General features: G+C 42.8%; 1 protein-coding gene across 1 annotated transcript in view; it reads left to right on the forward strand.

Moving 5' to 3' along the window:
* The window catches only part of ryr2a (ryanodine receptor 2a (cardiac)), a 769,474-nt gene that overhangs the window by 306,739 nt on the left and 445,018 nt on the right, over positions 1–17,717 (forward strand). The window contains exons 4-8 of the mRNA XM_087991236.1: positions 7,284–7,354; positions 7,798–7,876; positions 8,559–8,671; positions 10,066–10,165; positions 17,458–17,554. Of these exons, the coding sequence (XP_087847362.1) occupies positions 7,284–7,354; positions 7,798–7,876; positions 8,559–8,671; positions 10,066–10,165; positions 17,458–17,554 (460 nt within the window). The remainder of the gene's footprint in view (positions 1–7,283; positions 7,355–7,797; positions 7,877–8,558; positions 8,672–10,065; positions 10,166–17,457; positions 17,555–17,717) is intronic.

The raw sequence follows: 17,717 nt of genomic DNA on the forward strand, positions 1-17,717 counted from the left end.
TCTATTCTTGTGGAAGAATAGAAGGCAACATTTGTGCTTCTGCAGGGCCAGAAATTACACCAAAGCACATTTACCTGATTATGTCACCTGCCCTTAATTACAGGACTTTCACTTTTCTCTCTGTCCTTAAAAATGTGAGTTTATATAGGAAACTGACACCACCTATCATGATTACACCATGTGAAAGCATGATATCAGTCTGGGAGATGTCTAGCATGAGCAGCGGATAGAAGTGCTATGCAACCTGCATATAGTTTGCAGTAATGCAGTAAACTTTAGATTAGATTACTTACAGTGTGGAAACAGGCCCTTCGGCCCAACAAGTCCACGCTGACACGCCGAAGAGCAACCCACCCTGACCCATTCCCCTACCCCTAACACTATGGGCAATTCATCATGGCCAATTCACCTAACCTGCACATTTTTGGACAATGGGAGAAAACCAGAGCTCCCGGAGGAAGCCCAAGCAGACACAGCGAGAATGTGCAAACTCCACACAGAGAGTCGCCTGAGGCAGGAATTGAACCCAGGTCTCTGGGACTGTGAGGCAGCAGTGCTAATCACTGTGCCACTGTGCCACCCACATACAGAATATGTTTTACTCTGCCCAATTATTGTGGTCTCCAGTAGTTTCAAAGCGGTGCATTGCCCATATCCCAACAAACAGCAACTATGAGCAGCAGTAAAAGGTGCAGTTTTCGAACATCCAGGCATTAGCACAGAAGTGCTTCATTAAAAGGCACAGCACAACAAAAAGAGCAGTGACGAATTATGTCCCTATGCAGGTTATAATTTCTTTCCTCCTTTCATACTCAGGAAGCCTTCCCCCCATTATTGAATTGTGATTACAATGGAGACTATGCTGTTTCAGGAGAATTGCTGAGCTATAACCTGAAGACCACACCCATGAATTTCCCACTGTGGAATTCCGCTTTATATGCTGGAGGGAAAGGATTAGCTGACAGCTTTTTCAACCCTGAAAAAAAAACTTGCAGTACTGAGGAAAACCTAATCACCATGGAATGACTCATTCTGCAGGATCTGTTGTTGGAAGAAAAACTTGCAAGATCTTTCCCTGGAGCTCTGTCAGACGAGGCTGCACTTCAATGATGAATTACATAGAATGTATCACAGAGAAATTGTCTTAAGTGCCCACCCAGTCCATACTGGTGTTTATGCACACTTGGGCATTCTTCATCCAAGCCTATCAGCATATCTTTTTATTATTTTATTATCTTTGTGTAGCATACCCGTGAGTCCATCTTTTAGAGGAGCTCTGTTTGCTGTGGGTTTCAGATCTGCAGGTCTGCAGCACCGCCAGTTTTATTATGTACAAATAATGCCAATGGCACTCAAACTCCATGCTCATTCCAGTGAAGCCCCATGTAGGGGCTTTTGTTACATCAGCCAATTGGCATGTCACCATTGTCCTGTTAAGCACGGCAGCTCAACTTATAGAGATTAGAGCCATAAGGTAGAGAAATGTACAGCATGGAAACAGATCCTTCAGTCCAACCCATGCCGACCAGATATCCCAACCTAATCTAGTCCCATTTGCCAATTTCCCTCTAAACACTTCCTACTCATATACCCATCCATATGCCTTTTAAATGCTGCAATTGTACCAGCCTCCACCACTTCCTCTGGCAGCTCATTCATTACACGCACCACCCTCTCGAGAAAATGTTGCTTGTTAGATCCCTTTTATATTTTTCTCCTCTCACCCTAAACCAATGCCCTCTAGTTCTTGACTCCCCCACCCCACAGAAAAGACCTTGTCTATTTACCCTATCCATGCCCATCATGACCTCTATAAGGTCACCCCTCAGCCTCCGACACTCCAGGGAAAACAGCCCCAGCCTGTTCAGCCTCTCCCTATCGTTCAGATCTTCCAACCCTGGCAACATCCTTGTAAATCTTTTCTGAAACCTTTCAAGTTTCACAACATCTTTCCGATAGGAAGGAGACCAGAATTGCACACAATATTCCAACAGTGGCCTAACCAATGTCCTGTACAGCCACAACATGACCTCTCAACTCCTGTACTCAATACTCTGACCAATAAAAGAAAGCATACAAAACACCTTCTTCACTATCCTATCTACCTGCGACTCCACTTTCAAGGAGCTTTGAACCTGCACTCCAAGGTCTCTTTATTCAGTAACACTCCCTAGGACCTTACCATTAAGTGTATAAGTCCTGTTAAGATTTGCTTTCCCAAAATACAGCACCTTGCATTTACCTGAATTAAATTCCATCTGCCACTTCTCAGCCCATTGGCCCATCTGGTCCAGATCCTGTTGGAATCTGAGGTAACCCTCTTCACTGTCCACTACACCTCAAATTTTGGTGTCATCTGCAAACTTACTAACTATACCTCTTATGCTCGCATCCAAATCATTTATGTAAATGACAAAAAGTAGAGGACCCAGCACCAATCCTTGTGGCACTCCATTGGTCATAGGCCTCCAGTCTGAAAAACAACCCTCCACCACCATCCTCTGTCTTCTACCTTTGAGCCAGTTCTCTATCCAAATGGCTAGTTCTCCCTGTATTCCATGAGATCTAACCTTGCTAATCAGTCTTCCATGGGGAATCTTGTCGAACGCCTTACTGAAGTCCATATGGATCACATCTACTGCTCTGCCCTCATCAATCTTCTTTGTTACTTCTTCAAAAAACTCAATCAAGTTCGTGAGACATGATTTCCCACGCACAAAGCCATGTTGACTATTCCTAATCAGTCCTTGCCTTTCCAAATACATGTACATCCTATCTCTCAGGATTCCCTCCAACAACTTGCCCACCACCGAGGTCAGGCTCACCGGTCTGTAGTTCCCTGGTTTGTCTTTACTGCCTTTCTTTAACAGTGGCACCATGTTTGCCAACCTCCAGTCTTCCAGCACCTCACCTTTGACTATTGATGATACAAATATCTCTGCAAGAGGCCTAGCAAACACTTCTCTAGCTTCCTACAGAGTTCTCGGGTACACCTGATGAGGTCCTGGGGATTTATCCACTTTAACCGTTTCAAGGCATCCAGCACTTCCTGCTCTGTAATATGACATTTTGCAAGATGTCACCATCTATTTCCCTACAGTCTAGATCTTCCATATCCTTTTCCGCAGTAAATACTGATGCAAAATATTCATTTAGTATCTTCCCCATTTTCTGTGGCCCCACACAAAGGCCGCCTTGCTGATCTTTGAGGGGCCCTCTTCTCTCCCTAGTTATCCTTTTGTCCTTAATATATTTGTAAAAACCCTTTGGATTCTCCTTAATTATATTTGCCAATGCTATCTCATGTCCCCGTTTTGCCCTCCTGATTTCCCTCTTAAGTACACTCCTACTTTTTTTATACTCTATTAAGGATTCAGTCGCTCTATCCTGACTATACCTGACATATGTTTCCTTCTTTTTCTTAACCAAACCCTCAATTTCTTTAGTCATCCAGCATTCCCTATACCTACCATCCTTCCATTTCACCCTGACAGGAATATACTTTCTCTGGATTCTTGTTATCTCATTTCTGAAGGCTTCCCATTTTCCAGCCGTCCCTTTACCTGTGAACATCTGCCTCCAAGGTCTTCAAACCTTTTGAATTACTAGATTTTCCAGGGCTACTGATTGCACCCACTGCAGCATTGCACTCATGAGTGAGAATTGTATGCCCTTAACACAAGCTTGGGCATGGGAGGATGGGTGATAAAATTGGTGGAATTCCTGGGATGCCAATTAATGGACTCTTAAGCATCTCTTCCAAGATTGGTCCTGTTGCCATCTGCAGAGTGCACCCAATAAAACTTTCTGGGCTCCCGACGAGCTCAGAGATGGGGTTTCTCATGATCAGGCATTCTTTGTCATACAATAGACTCCCACTTTTGCAAGGGCTACTGCTGCTGGAAGACCCCATCTCCACTAACATATTAGTTCTGCCTTAGGTTCACTGATGCCAGGCCCTAAATGCTGTTTATTCCAGGCCTCTATGCAGACTACTGGGCCCGGGCCTGATTGGCACGTTCTAATTTGAAGATGGGATATCCCATATGTAGCCTTGATTTCAGGTAACTAATTGCCTGGATAGTACAAAATTCGGTTGTGACTTCCAGGGCTGAGGGAGGTGAGTTTCCCTGGACTTACTGATTGTTGACCTCTAAATGTTAATCTTCATGTTTATATGTACCACGGAGTCTGCAATTCAATATGTATGCAGTTAGTTTCCAATGATAGGCATAGAGCTTAAAAATGTGTTGCTGGAAAAGCGCAGCAGGTCAGGCAGCATCAAAGGAGAAGGAGAATTGACGTTTCGGGCATAAGCCCTTCTTCAGGAATGAGGAGGGTGTGCCAAGCAGGCTAAGATAAAAGGTAGGGAGGAGGGACTTGGGGGAGGGACGTTGGGAATGCGATAGGTGGAAGGCGGTTAAGGTGAGGGTGATAGGCTGGAGAGGGGGTGGGGACGGAGAGGTCGGGAAGAAGATTGCAGGTCAAGAAGGCGGTGCTGAGTCTGAGGGCTGGGACTGAGAAAAGATGGGGAGGGGAAATGAGGAAGCTGGAGAAATCCGCATTCATCCCCTGTGGCTGGAGGGTTCCTAGGCGGAAGATGAGTCGCTATGATAGGCACAGTTTACTTGCACATGAATTCTCAATGTTCCAGGAGCTACCATGGTGTTTCCTTATGTCACACAGTCCATCATCACAACTTGATTGCAACAGTAGAGATAAGAGACAAAATGACTGTTGGGTGGTAAGGTGACTCTTGTGACTCCCTCTCATAGGATCATCAATGCAACAGAAAAGCAGTGAAATAAAACATGCTGACAGACATGGATCAGAATTGGGTAAACCTCAAAAGCCGTCTTTGGTGCCTATATAATATTTAGGCTGCATTACATTGTGTGACAACACTTTTGCTCAAAGTATGTAGTATGTTGTATTTTTGTGGTTTTGGAAATTAGGAAAAAATTGATGGCAGAGTGTAATTGTTGTCCTGAAGTTTTGATGATGCCACTGTCAATGTTCTAGTTCTGACCCATGAAGAATAGGGAAGCATGTATGTTGCCAATAACACTTGAGAAAACCTTCAGTTGTGCATTTTCAAAGATCAGTTACTTGGAAATCCCATGGATTCACTTAATTATCTCATGAGGTTCTCCATTCTGGTACATCCAATTCTATTTCTGATGGAGGGTTTAAGTGTTGCCATGATCCGTGACTTTTATTTCTCACTATTTCATGTTCACTGCAAAATACTGAATCAAGTTTGACTTCCCTGTTGTAACACTGCCTGTCAAGGACAAGATATTGCCTAAGAAGCCACCTCCCACTTTTGAAAAATCTTTTGATACGTTTCATGGTGAATTCACAAGTATTGTACTTGTGATAGGGAGTTTTATTGATATAGGGATTGCTATGGTGTCAGAAGATACAAAATCTATTTTGTTTTATTTCTGCATGTGGGAATCGACTTGTCCTGAAAGGTCTTCCTTACGCCAGTCTCCTTGCATGCTTTATTTTTGATTGTTTTATGCTTCATCTGACCCAGAAAACTTGGTGTATCTTTTAATCAATTCCTCCAGACCTGGTAATTGGCCTTTTACTTGCAGTTTTCAAGCTGCAATGAAGTCCTGTGTGCGCAGGAATTGATTTGTTTCTCTGATGATTGTTTAATACCTGATTGTATTTGTTATTCTTTGGAGAAACCCAACTGGATGGACTGTTCCATACTCTCAAATACCTATTTTAACATAACAGTATGATAGAAGAGAAAGAGTCATGAGGAGTCCTACAGCACCACAAAATATTGGAACCTCTGCTGTGTGAATGCAGGACCATGTACAGAATTGTGAGAGTTTGTTATTTAAGAATCACATTAGAAATCACATTGATTAGAAATAATGGAAGCTTCTAAGAACCATGAGCAGAACTGCAGGAAAGTTAGATTTCTTTATATTTGATTAAGTACCATACAAAATAGAGCCTTTTTTTTTGCCTCTCTGTTATCATTTTGAATTAAATTCAATTCTATTCTAAATATCTACGTTTTATTGCACTAACCTGCTACATACCTATGTAATCCTGCCTAATTAGAAAAGCAAACTTCCATTTGCACTGGCCATGTGAAAAAATATTATGGAGCTTTGGTTACATTTGTTTTGTGGTAATGCTTTCCCTTTTCCTTCATCTCAGAACTCAGATGTTTTGTCAGCAAAAGATTACAGAAAAACTTAAGAAAAAAAAGGCATGTCTAATTTTAATTCATCAATTCCAACAATTCATCATTCCCAACAATTCTATTCTCTAGCCTGGTCATGTAGACTAACTGTGGAAAGAACATTCAATTTTGTCTGGATGTAACTTATTGCATTATAGCTATCATTCACAAGATAGACATTGTTATGAAGACTGTTGAGAGACCTGAGGATATAGATCTTCACCTTGCAAGATGCTAAGATGTTCTGCCTTATCCTTCCCAAGGCCTTATGACATCATCAGATTGGATGCAACTTAATGCCAATCTTCTACATTAACCAATCTTCTACAGAACCATTACTAACAAATACATAACCAATTTATCTTTTTGTGTGTTTAATAGCTTATTATGGGATGTGTAGTGTTATTAAGGGTAAGATGTTTTTCTTATAGGCTAGAAATGGGAGTTCAAATCCCACAATGACTGAAAGTTTTAATTGACTGAGAAATAAAACTTGGCATTATCAGCATAAACATCCAAGTGGATCTCCAGTTTTCAGGGAAGAAAATCTATTCACCTGCTTCTGCCTCAGAGTGACTACAATGGCACACTAGTGTGGTTGACTTTTGTTTGTGCTCTGAAATTGCCTGAGAAGCCTCTTAGGTGTGGCAACAAGGGATGGTGATAAATGCTGGCCTTGTCAATGATGCCCTTATCCAAAGAATTAATAAATTAGATACTGTACTTCATTAATGTACATTGAGGTTCAACAGATGACAGCACTTTAGGATTTAACATTAAGGTCAACCTTATTGCTCCTCTGTACTGGTGCCAGTGCCCAATTCTCTCCCACGTTTAGATGACCAAAGTGAACATAGTATTCATGTTAAATTCTGACCGCAGCACCGCACAGTTGCTGTGTGATATCCATTGATTTGTACACTGGCAGATTTAGCACCATGTTTCAGAAATACGTTTGTTTTGTTAACTGCAGAAAAGACAGTCAGTTGAATTGTCAATTGCTGCAACAGAGAAGTATTGTGCTTTATTTGATTCACTATCCTGAACATTATCATCATTTACTAACAGACAGCTCAAGGTGGAGGCCATCGGACCCTCTTGTATGGACATGCAGTGTTGCTCAGGCACTCCTATAGTGGAATGGTAAGAATGACTCATTTACTGTTTTTATTTACCTCATTCACATCAAAGATCCTATTATGGTGATCTAATTTTTCCATTCTTACAAAATGTAGCTAAGTAACTTTGTTGAGCCCATTTGCAGGGCATTGCCTGGTCAGGATGCTCTAATGCACTAATGTGATGAAACCTTGACTACTTGATATATCCATTGGCATTCATTGTAGCAGTCAATATTCATATGTTGACCAGCAATGTAATAAGAATTCATTTCAAACCTCATTAAATGTTTTGGTTTACTGAACGCGGAAAACTAAAGCTTGTTTGCCAAAACTTAATTTGCAATAACCAACTTAAATGGACTTTAAATTCCTTTGAAGCGATCATCTGTTTACTACTGTTTTCTCAGTTAGATTATCACCAGTCTGAGATTTTAACCTGCTGTTGTCCTGCATTTTCTTTCCAAGTATCTCTGTTGTTTGTCCACCTCTCGATCCTCAACAGACAAACTAGCCTTTGATGTTGGATTACAAGAAGATACAACAGGTATGTTGTGAGGGATGTGTTATCTTTTCCGTTGTTTTCATCTCTTTCATGTGTCAGGTTCAAGAATTCACCGTTTTTATTTCAGAATGGCTTACTTGGGTAACACAGCAAATATTTATATATCCATGATAGATAGATGTGATAATTGTGAACCATTAATTAAATAAGAAAGGTGCTAAGAGAAATGGAAGCAAAATGAGCAGGGATCAATAAAAAAATTGGGTACCATACAGACTTTATCCTAAATCAGCTCTGGAAATTCAATAGCTTCGCACACCATTCAGCTACTGGATTGGATGTAGTCATAAGATGATAGTCACCCATTTTATAATAGACTGTTCAATGAAAAAAACCCCAAAAATAAAGGTTGTAGAGTAGTTTAAACTTTTGGAGTCTTTTTAAAAATAAAGCGGCATACACTGTATATTTGCAAGGAATAAAAATTGGATCTGAAATAGGAATAGGAATTAGCTTATTGCATTAAGAGGCAGTTGTATTTGCTTCAAGAGTCTAGTTAGTTAGCAAAAATGGCAAGTTAACATTATTTTAGTCTAAAATTCATTTTATATGTATTTCTATAAATTTACAGTTATACTGGCAATATTTATGTGATAAATAGACACAGTACTTTATAAAGATACAGAAACTATTTCAGACTACTTCAGATTTGTTCTTTGTACAGGGGAGGCTTGCTGGTGGACTATACACCCAGCCTCTAAACAACGTTCGGAAGGGGAAAAAGTACGGGTAGGAGATGATCTTATCTTAGTCAGCATTTCCTCAGAACGATACCTGGTGAGTAGTATTTTGCAAATTTCCTGTCAGAATTATTGTAACCAAGCATTCTCTGATTTATTTTCTGCTAATATAATATGTGTATTACTTCATCAACACGATAAAGCTCACACATTTCCCTTCATTTCTGAAAGCAAACCATTTGCATTGTTCACTTTATTTTAAGTCTCTACCTGGACATGTAGGAATTTTGATGTATTTACAAACTGTACGGTACTTCGAAACTTTGAAAAAAACTGTGCTTCCAATGGCACTGGTAGTTAAGCTCATGATTAACTAAGCTATATTATCGTTCTGCACTGTTAGTTGATCATTGTGGGCCAGTGATACATAAGGCCTCAGAAACTCCAGGTTAAAGATGGAAAAATTATTCAGTATTTCTACTCCTGTTAATATCCAGTGGGTCTTGCCAGCTGTCAATATATGTGGTATTAGGTAAAGACTTTGAGGCTTGCCTTTGAAGTGACTTATATAGGGCAGCCTGCACTTGAAGGATTCCTGATGAAGGGCTTTTTCCCGAAACGTCGATTTTCCTGCTGTGCTTTTCCAGCACCACTCTAATCTTGACTGTAATCTCCAGCGTGTACAGTACCCACTTCTGCACTTTGAAGAATGGCCATTGATGTGAGGATCCCAAGAGTGACTGATACATTTAAAAACACTAGTTGACTGGAGAAGGAGTGAATAGGGATTTGCAGAGGCAGGAGGGGATTAACAAACATAGGACCAAAGCTGCTGAAATGCTTTGGGCAGTTAATTTGTAATCATGGCCAGGATACTGTACACAGTGGAGAGTGATAGGTTCCATTTTCATTTTATTTTAATAGAAGCTAGATTTCAGTCTGCTAGCTAAATGCGAAAACAATGAACATGTTATTCCTTCCTACTGAGTAACCCTGGGATTCTTAGTCAGCATTGATCCCATTTTTAATGCATTATCTGGCTCTATCACAGTGTAACCAGTTCTTTATTACTTCTAACAATGCAGTCATATTTACTTTCTTATGGAGCTCGAATGCATGTGAGGCTGTATGGAACCCGAATCCCACTTCTGTTCAGACAAAATGAAGAAGGCATTGACTAAATAAACAAGTTAAACTATCTTACTCTTTGGGGGGTTGGTGTGGACTTGTTGGGCCAAATGGCCTGTTTCCACACTGTAGGGAATCTATGGTAACTGCTATGGTTGCTGCACAAATGATTGTATTTATCTTATTCAAATGCTTATTCATTGCATGGTAACAATAAGATCTGGAAGCAGATTTGAATCCTGTAATATTTACATTGTTGAATAGTGTAAAAGCTGTTATAAAACCTCAGTATTCTGTTAAAATGTATTTAAGTGTGACCAGGCAGTCATCAGCTGGTGCTGAACTGATTTTGTTCTTTTGCAGCATTTGTCATATGGCTGTAGCAGTTTACATGTTGATGCCGCATTCCAACAAACTCTCTGGAGTGTTGCTCCAATTTGCTCTGGAAGTGAAGTAGCACAAGGTAAGATTGTTTGAGCACCCCTGCAGTAATACTGCTGCAGTTTTGCTATTAGCTTTATACTTTGTCAAAGCACTTTGCATGCTCATCGTAGGAGTAAATAACTTCACTCATTTCAAAGAGCTAATTTCTACATTAATCCTTTTTTGTTACCCATCTTGTGATCCTTTTAAATCTTCTGCTACTTTAATTCTCCTTTTCAAGCTTTGCCTCACACAATGTAACCATTCTAGCAAGAGACCAATTCCACTCACTGCGTACATCTTTATAACTCAACTGAGTATTCAAAGGTGCGTGGTGTCAGCTCTAAGCTGTGATCCCCAAATTGTTCTTCACCACAAGGAAATGTAACAACATTCAGGCACTCATCTGCTTCAGGAAACTATGGGGAGGAACTTAAACAGAAGGCGAGATAGTCCCATGTCCGACAGCACATTCATGCAGCTATATTGTGAGTCAAGGGCTTAATTTAAATGTGGTCTGATAGTGAACTGTTGGTGAACTCTCAGCTGAAAATGCCCCAGTTTTCTGTCAGATCTGAAATTATAGTGTGCAGTCCTAGCTTCCAGCCCTGCTGTGTTTTTACCATCCCCCCCCAAGACCTCCCCCTCACTAAGGATGAACAGTCAGTCCTCAGTAAAGGCCTCACCTTCATCCCTCTACGCTCCCAGATCCATGAGTTCGACACGCATTGCAACATTGAACATTTCTTCCGCCACCTCAGTCTCCAGGCTTACTTTTTCCATCAAGACCTCCGCCCACCCTCCAAGGACTCCTTCCCACGCCTCCAACACACCCCATCCACCTGGACACCCTGTGCTGGCCTGTAACCTGCCCTCAATCTCTTCATTTCCAACTGCTGCTGTGACATCGACCACCTCAAACTGTTCACCCCATCACCCACTCTAACCTCTCACCCTCGCAACATGCAACCCTCCACTCCTTCTGCCCCACCCCCAGTATCACCATCAAACTAGCAGACAAGGGGAGGCACCACGGTAGGTTGCCACATTGATCTGTATATGGCTGAAGCCAGGTGCCAACTTGCAGATACCTCCTCCTACTGCCCCCTCGACCATGACCTCACCTCTCAACACCAAACCATTATCTCCCAGACCATCCATTACCTCATCTCTGGGGATCTCCCATCTACAGCCTCCAATGTCATAGTCTGGGAACCGTGTACTGCCTGATTCTTCCTCCTACCCAAAATTCACAACCTAACTGCCTCGGTCAACCTATTGTCTCAGCCTGCTCCTGTCCCACTGAACTCATTTATGCATATCTTGACACCTTCCTGTCCCCCTTAGTCCACGAGCCCTTCACCTACATTCGAGACACCACCCACACCCTTCACCTCCTCCAAGATTTTCATTTCCCTGGCTCCAAATACCTTATCTTCACCTTGGACATCGAGTCCCTGTATACATCTATTCACCATGACGAAGGTCTCCAAGCCCTCCGTTTCTTCCTCTCACATCAAGCCAACAGTACCCTTCCACCCGACACCCTCATCCACCTGGCTGAACTGGTCCTCACCCTCAACACCTTCTCCTTCCAATCCTCCCACTTCCTCTAAACCAAAGGCGTAGCCATGGCACCCACATGGACCAGTCCAACTTCTGCAGCTATGCTAGCACCATCACTCACTTTTCCCTCCGCGACATTGATGACTATAGTGATGCTACCTCGTACTCCCACGAGGAAGTTGAACTTCACGAACATCTTCCACCCTGACCTCAAGTTCACCTGGACCATCTCAGACATCTCCTTCCCCGTGCTGGAACTTTCCATCTTCATTTCCAGTGGCCGACTAAACATGGACATTCACTACAAACCCTTGACTACCACAGCTTCCTAGATGACACCTCCTCCCACCTTGCCTCCTGCAAAAATGCTATCCCTTATTCCCAATTCCTCCACCTCTATTGCATCTGCCCGCAGGAGGACCAATTCCACCACAGAACATCCCAGATGGCTTCCTTCATCACTGACCACAATTTCCTCTCCCACATGGTCAACGATGCCCTCCAGGGCATCTCCTCTACTTCCCTTGAACCCCACCCGTCCGATCGCAACAAGGACAGAACCGCTCTGGTCCTCACCTTCCATCCCACCAACCTCTGGATATGTTGCAACATCCTCCGCCATTTCTGCCACCAACAAACAGACCCCACCACCAGAGATATACCTCCCTCCCCATCGCTATCTGTATTTCGCAGCAGCCATTCCCTCTTCGACTCCTTTGTCAGGTCCACACACCCCCCCTCCAAACCCACCCTCCTCTCCTGGCATCTTCCCCTGCCACTGCAAGAAGTGCAAAACCTGCACCCGCACCTCCCCCCTTACCTCCGTCCAAGGCCCTAAAGGATCTGTATTCGACAGAGATTTATCTGTACTTCCATACATGTCATCTACTATATCCATTGCACCTGATGTGGTCTACTGTACACTGGGGAGACAGGACGCCAACTTGCAGATCGTTTCAGAGATCGTTTCACTGGGACACCTGCACTAACCAACCCCACCGCCCTGTGGCTGAACATTTCAACTCCCCCTCCCACTCTGCCAAGGACATGTAGGTCCTGGGCCTCCTCCATCGCCAAACCTTAACCACCCGACACCTGGAGGAAGAACGCCTCATCTTCCGCCTTGGGACACTCCAATCATGAGGGATCAATGTGGATTTCACCAGTTTCCCCATTTCCCCTCCTCCCTCCTTATCCCAGTCCCAACCTTCCAACTTGGCACCACCCTCTAGAATGGTCCTACCTGTCCATCTTCCTTCCCACCTATCTACTCCACTCTCCTCTCTGACCTATCACCTTCATCCCCAACTTCATCTACCTATCGCATTCCCAACTACCTTCCCCCCAGCCCTACCCCCTCCCATTTATCTCTCAGCCCCCTAGGCCCACAAGCCTCATTCCTGATGAAAGGCTTATGCTCGAAACATCGACTCTCCTGCTCCTTCGATGATGCCTGATTGGCTGTGCTTTTCCAGTGCCACACCCTTTGACTCTGATCTCCAGCATCTGCAGTCCTCGCTTTCTCCTAGAATCCTGCAGATGTCTGAATGCCTTGAGCTATAAATGAGACAGAATCCAGTGAGAGGTCTGGTGAGGCTCATCTTAACCTTGGCAGCATCTGGCTTTTGCTGAGCAGTGAGTTGAGTTTCTTGCTAGGAAGCAGAGGGTCACAATTAAGGAGTATTATGGCTTCTAAAATGCCTTATTAATGCCATAACTTGCCTCGTTTACACTTAGCCTCCTAACGTATGAAACATACCAAACCATCGAGACTTTGAGAATTCCCAGTATGAAAGTTAGATTGGGGGTACCTGATGATTTCAGCTCAATGCTTGCTTTGAAGGCTGTCCTTGTTGGATTCCAGGCACCATACTCTTAGGGAAAAATCCACGGGTACCAGCCACATCCACACTGGCAATTTGACACATGCCAGCCTCTATTAGCTGTCATGGCAAATCTCCAGTCCACCTACAGGAACCTTCTACATTTCAATGCTGTACCAAAGTCTGCACTGACATATATTACTGTAATGCTGCAGTGAGGACACTATGCACTCAGGGACATGCACTCAGACCATGGATTGGATCCGACCATATCTTCAGGTTGTTTGCTTGCAGTCAGGACATTCACTCACCTGAGCCTTCCTGGATGCTCACAGCATCCCTGTCTTGCATTATCTTTCCAGGTCTTTTCTTTTGGTGCTTTGCCGTCTAACCAAGGGATTCCTGGTTCATATTACTCCTCCCTTGTCTTACAGTTTAGAGTAGACACAAAGCCACGGAAGTTTGTCATGATTAGATTAGATTAGATTACTTACAGTGTGGAAACAGACCCTTCGGCCCAACAAGTCCACACCACCCCGCCGAAGCGCAACCCACCCATACCTCTACATGTACCCCTTACCTAACACTACGGGCAATTTAGCATGGCCAATTCACCTGACCTGCACATCTTTGGACTGTGGGAGGAAACCGGAGCACCCGGAGGAAACCCACGCAGACACGGGGAGAACGTGCAAACTCCACACAGTCAGTCGCCTGAGTCAGGAATTGAACCCGGGTCTCTGGCGCTGTGAGGCAGCAGTGCTAACCACTGTGCCACCGTGCCGCCCACATGGTTGTCAGCAGGCCTCACCCAAGTCAAGCAGGATAACAATTGCTTGTGGCCATGGCACAGTAAGTCAAGGGAAGTTCCCAATATCTGACTGGGGGTTTGGACACGGTCAGTCAGCCATTTAGGTCAGTCGGAGTCAGGATGCTGTCTGCATAAGAGGTGAGGATTTAAATGTTGGGCAGCCCACCCCATTCATCTTCAGTCTTTCTGCCCTATTGGGGGCTGTTTTCCCTCTGGAATGAGAAAGAGGGCGAGAATCAGGTATTAAGGAAGATGTAAGTGGATGATACAGCTTTTACTTTTGATGCAGGTGGGTGAGCGAGTGAATAGGCAGCACAGAGTGTATCCTGGGTTGGCAGTGTCAGGAGTTGGGGTAGGAAGATACGGGCAATAGTGAGAGTGGTAGAATGCGAGCTTTGGTGGGAGGTGGAGTGAGTGTGAAGTAGCAGAGAGAATGTGGTGTCACTTATGCAGGCAGAGTGGGAAGGTCAATGGCCTTCTACTTAGATTGCTGTGCATTTCTCCAGGTGACTGAGATTGCACTGCTGCCCATTGAAACCTCAAACCAGGCTGGAATAGATTGGTGGCTTGACCCCCACTGATGGTGTACACTCAGCTTTTAAAGGTGGCATGGGTACAAGGAATGCCTATTTTTCAGCAGATATCCATTGAGTGGCCAGTTGTTCTGGAAACAGTGCATGGTAAGATGGTGATCGATGAGGGCACTATAGGGACAGGGTAGTGGCTAATGAGACAAGTTTGTAAGATGTGGTGAGAAATCCTGTTTGGCCTTGCTGTGAGAATCCCTCCAAAAAACCTGATGCAACTTTGACATAGCTTTAAAAAAGAAAATTCAGCTCAGTGTTATTGAGTAAATTCAATGAGACCAAACATCATGAGTACAATCACAAATGCGGCCTCCTCTAAATATTGTAAGCAGTAGCCAATATATATTGATAAACTAAGGAAGTGTAATCCAATATGTTTGTGTAGATTTAACCTTAAATGTTGATATACCAGGGTTCATTTCATACCACCTTCTTGACTTTTCCATGATGTGCTGCCAGAAATTGAATCTCCATTTTAGTAGAGCAAAGTTTCTACCTTGACATTCTTGGCTTTGTTTATATACCTTTTATATTCAAACACCAAAGAGGCAAGTTTATTTGTGAAATATAGCAGGCAGATTCCTTGAGGTATCTGTCGAGTATTTCCACATATGTTTGCAATTACCATTTATCGCAGTATTGGATAGAGAAACCTGAACACTAGCGTTATTGTTCTTAAGTTCCACAATTTTAGAATTGCTTTCCAAAGTGTGCGAAGACGTAATGCAGACCCTATTATTTATTCCATATATACAATGCAAATTAAGTTTAATTGATTTTGCATGGAATACCCAACATTTTCTGAGCTATTCACTCTGTGCTCTGTTGCTGCTGATGAACTTTGATTCTTCAAACTGTGGCCAGTAAGGTTTTTGAAGGAGGATATTGCTGCTTTATTTGATTTTCAAAGCAGTGGCTTCTACAGTGTCTTCTATTTGATATTGTTCTTTAAGGAAGGAAACTGCCATCTTTACCTGGTCTGGTCTACCTCTGGCTCCAGACCCACAACAATAAGGGATGGACAATAAATGCTGACCTAGCCTGCGATGCCCTCATCCCTTAAGTGAATTAAAAATAATTATTTTTTAATATCGGAGTGCTTTTTGCAATATCTTTAAGCCACTGTTGCAAGTCTACTTCCTAACTATATTGCTCAACTTTGGCATTCAGTGCTGTATGGTAATAGCTCTTGTGGTCTTGGAGGAGGAAGGAAAATTCAGGCAGAGGAGCAGGCGTGCTGTTGCCACAAGTACCAAACCCACATTTCGAATTAGCCCCAATGTGGCTTTCCATATTCACATGTATCTACTGGTCATGCCTGAGGAAACTTACCCCTTTCTAGTTCCACTTTGTGAGTTGAGGGCATAGTGGTATAATGCCATCTCTGAAGCCTGAGGTCTACCAAAGGCCAACACGCTTCTTGCTGTTGTGAAAGCCACTATGATAAGTTCCTTTCAAGCCACTCTGGTGACATTTGCCACATTACGCAGAAACCAGTTTTCCAAATTTCCAAGCAGCTTGAGAAACCTTGTTTGCCAAACGGGAAACTTATGCCCAGTTCCTCACGGCAAAGAGGAAGAGCAGTTTTTACCTTCTCTTAATGTGCAGAGTCACAATGTTTTAGTTAGAAAACAGTGTGAATAATAACATCATGCATATAGGTTATCAATATTCCATTGATATTAGAGCACACTCTCCCAGCAGTCTCAGTGCCTTTACCTTGTCCTGTGCATTGTGCCAGGAGTAGTTCAAAGATCAATGAGTATGAATACCATTGACAAACCACTAAATCAAGGGTAACAGGCAATCTCATATGATTAAAAACTACCAAAATAACCGGAATGCTGAAATAGTGGTCCAATTGCCCATAGGGGTTAGGTGGGCCCAATTCTACAAAGGTTTACAAATGATCAATATCAGCTGTATTTACAGTGAATCAAACTGCTTGAATATGTTATTACACGTCTTAGCTCAGAGACAGGCACACTGTCACAGTACAACAAGAACCCTCCAATATTAGCTGTGTTCTGCAATGTTTTGCAACATTAGAAATTTAGCAAAGCAGGAAAAGAAGCATAGAGAGGAAAATGAATCAGATTAAGCTAATATGCAGCCAGAAAGACAGTCACATCAATCATCGAAAGAAAAAACATCCACTTAAAAGCTTCATTTGTGAGACTAGGTGAATATACCTATGGCCTCCTTTCAAACATACTACTTCATTAACAATGTTCAGCACATAATCATGATTACTTTTATTGCTATTCCAGTCTGCATCCTACAGCTTTATTATGGCCCTTCAGATGATGGATTTGCAATTTAATTTCGTGTGTGTGTCATACTACCATAGTAATGGGAAGAACTTAGTATTTGTGATTTCACTTTCTCCCCATGCTTAATTCTTTAGGACTCGTCTTTATCTCCCTATCCATTAGTCCAAGTGTACCATGCTTTTACTGCTTGCTTGTGTTTGCTTTTTGCTTGAGAAACAGTATGCTATTTATTATATCTCATCTTGGGTTAATAATTTCTTACCTTCTGTTAGGATACCTAAAGGGAGGGGATGTGCTGAGGTTACTGCATGGACACATGGATGAATGTTTGACTGTGCCTTCAGGAGAACATGGAGAAGAACAGCGGAGGTAACTAAGGTGGCAAAACTAACCGTGGCACATGGGGTGCGCAGTGGGAGATCTATGTGGAGAACTGAAAGATCCTGACAGAGATAGAATTATGTAATGCCACATGTTGTTTGCAAGGAGGTATCAACTCATCAAATAACTTAAGTAGCTGTGTTACACATTT

The sequence above is a fragment of the Chiloscyllium plagiosum genome, unplaced genomic scaffold, assembly GCF_037043375.1.
Source record: "Chiloscyllium plagiosum isolate Xiang-an unplaced genomic scaffold, Cpla_swu_hap1 HiC_scaffold_10, whole genome shotgun sequence".
NCBI lineage: Eukaryota > Metazoa > Chordata > Chondrichthyes > Orectolobiformes > Hemiscylliidae > Chiloscyllium > Chiloscyllium plagiosum.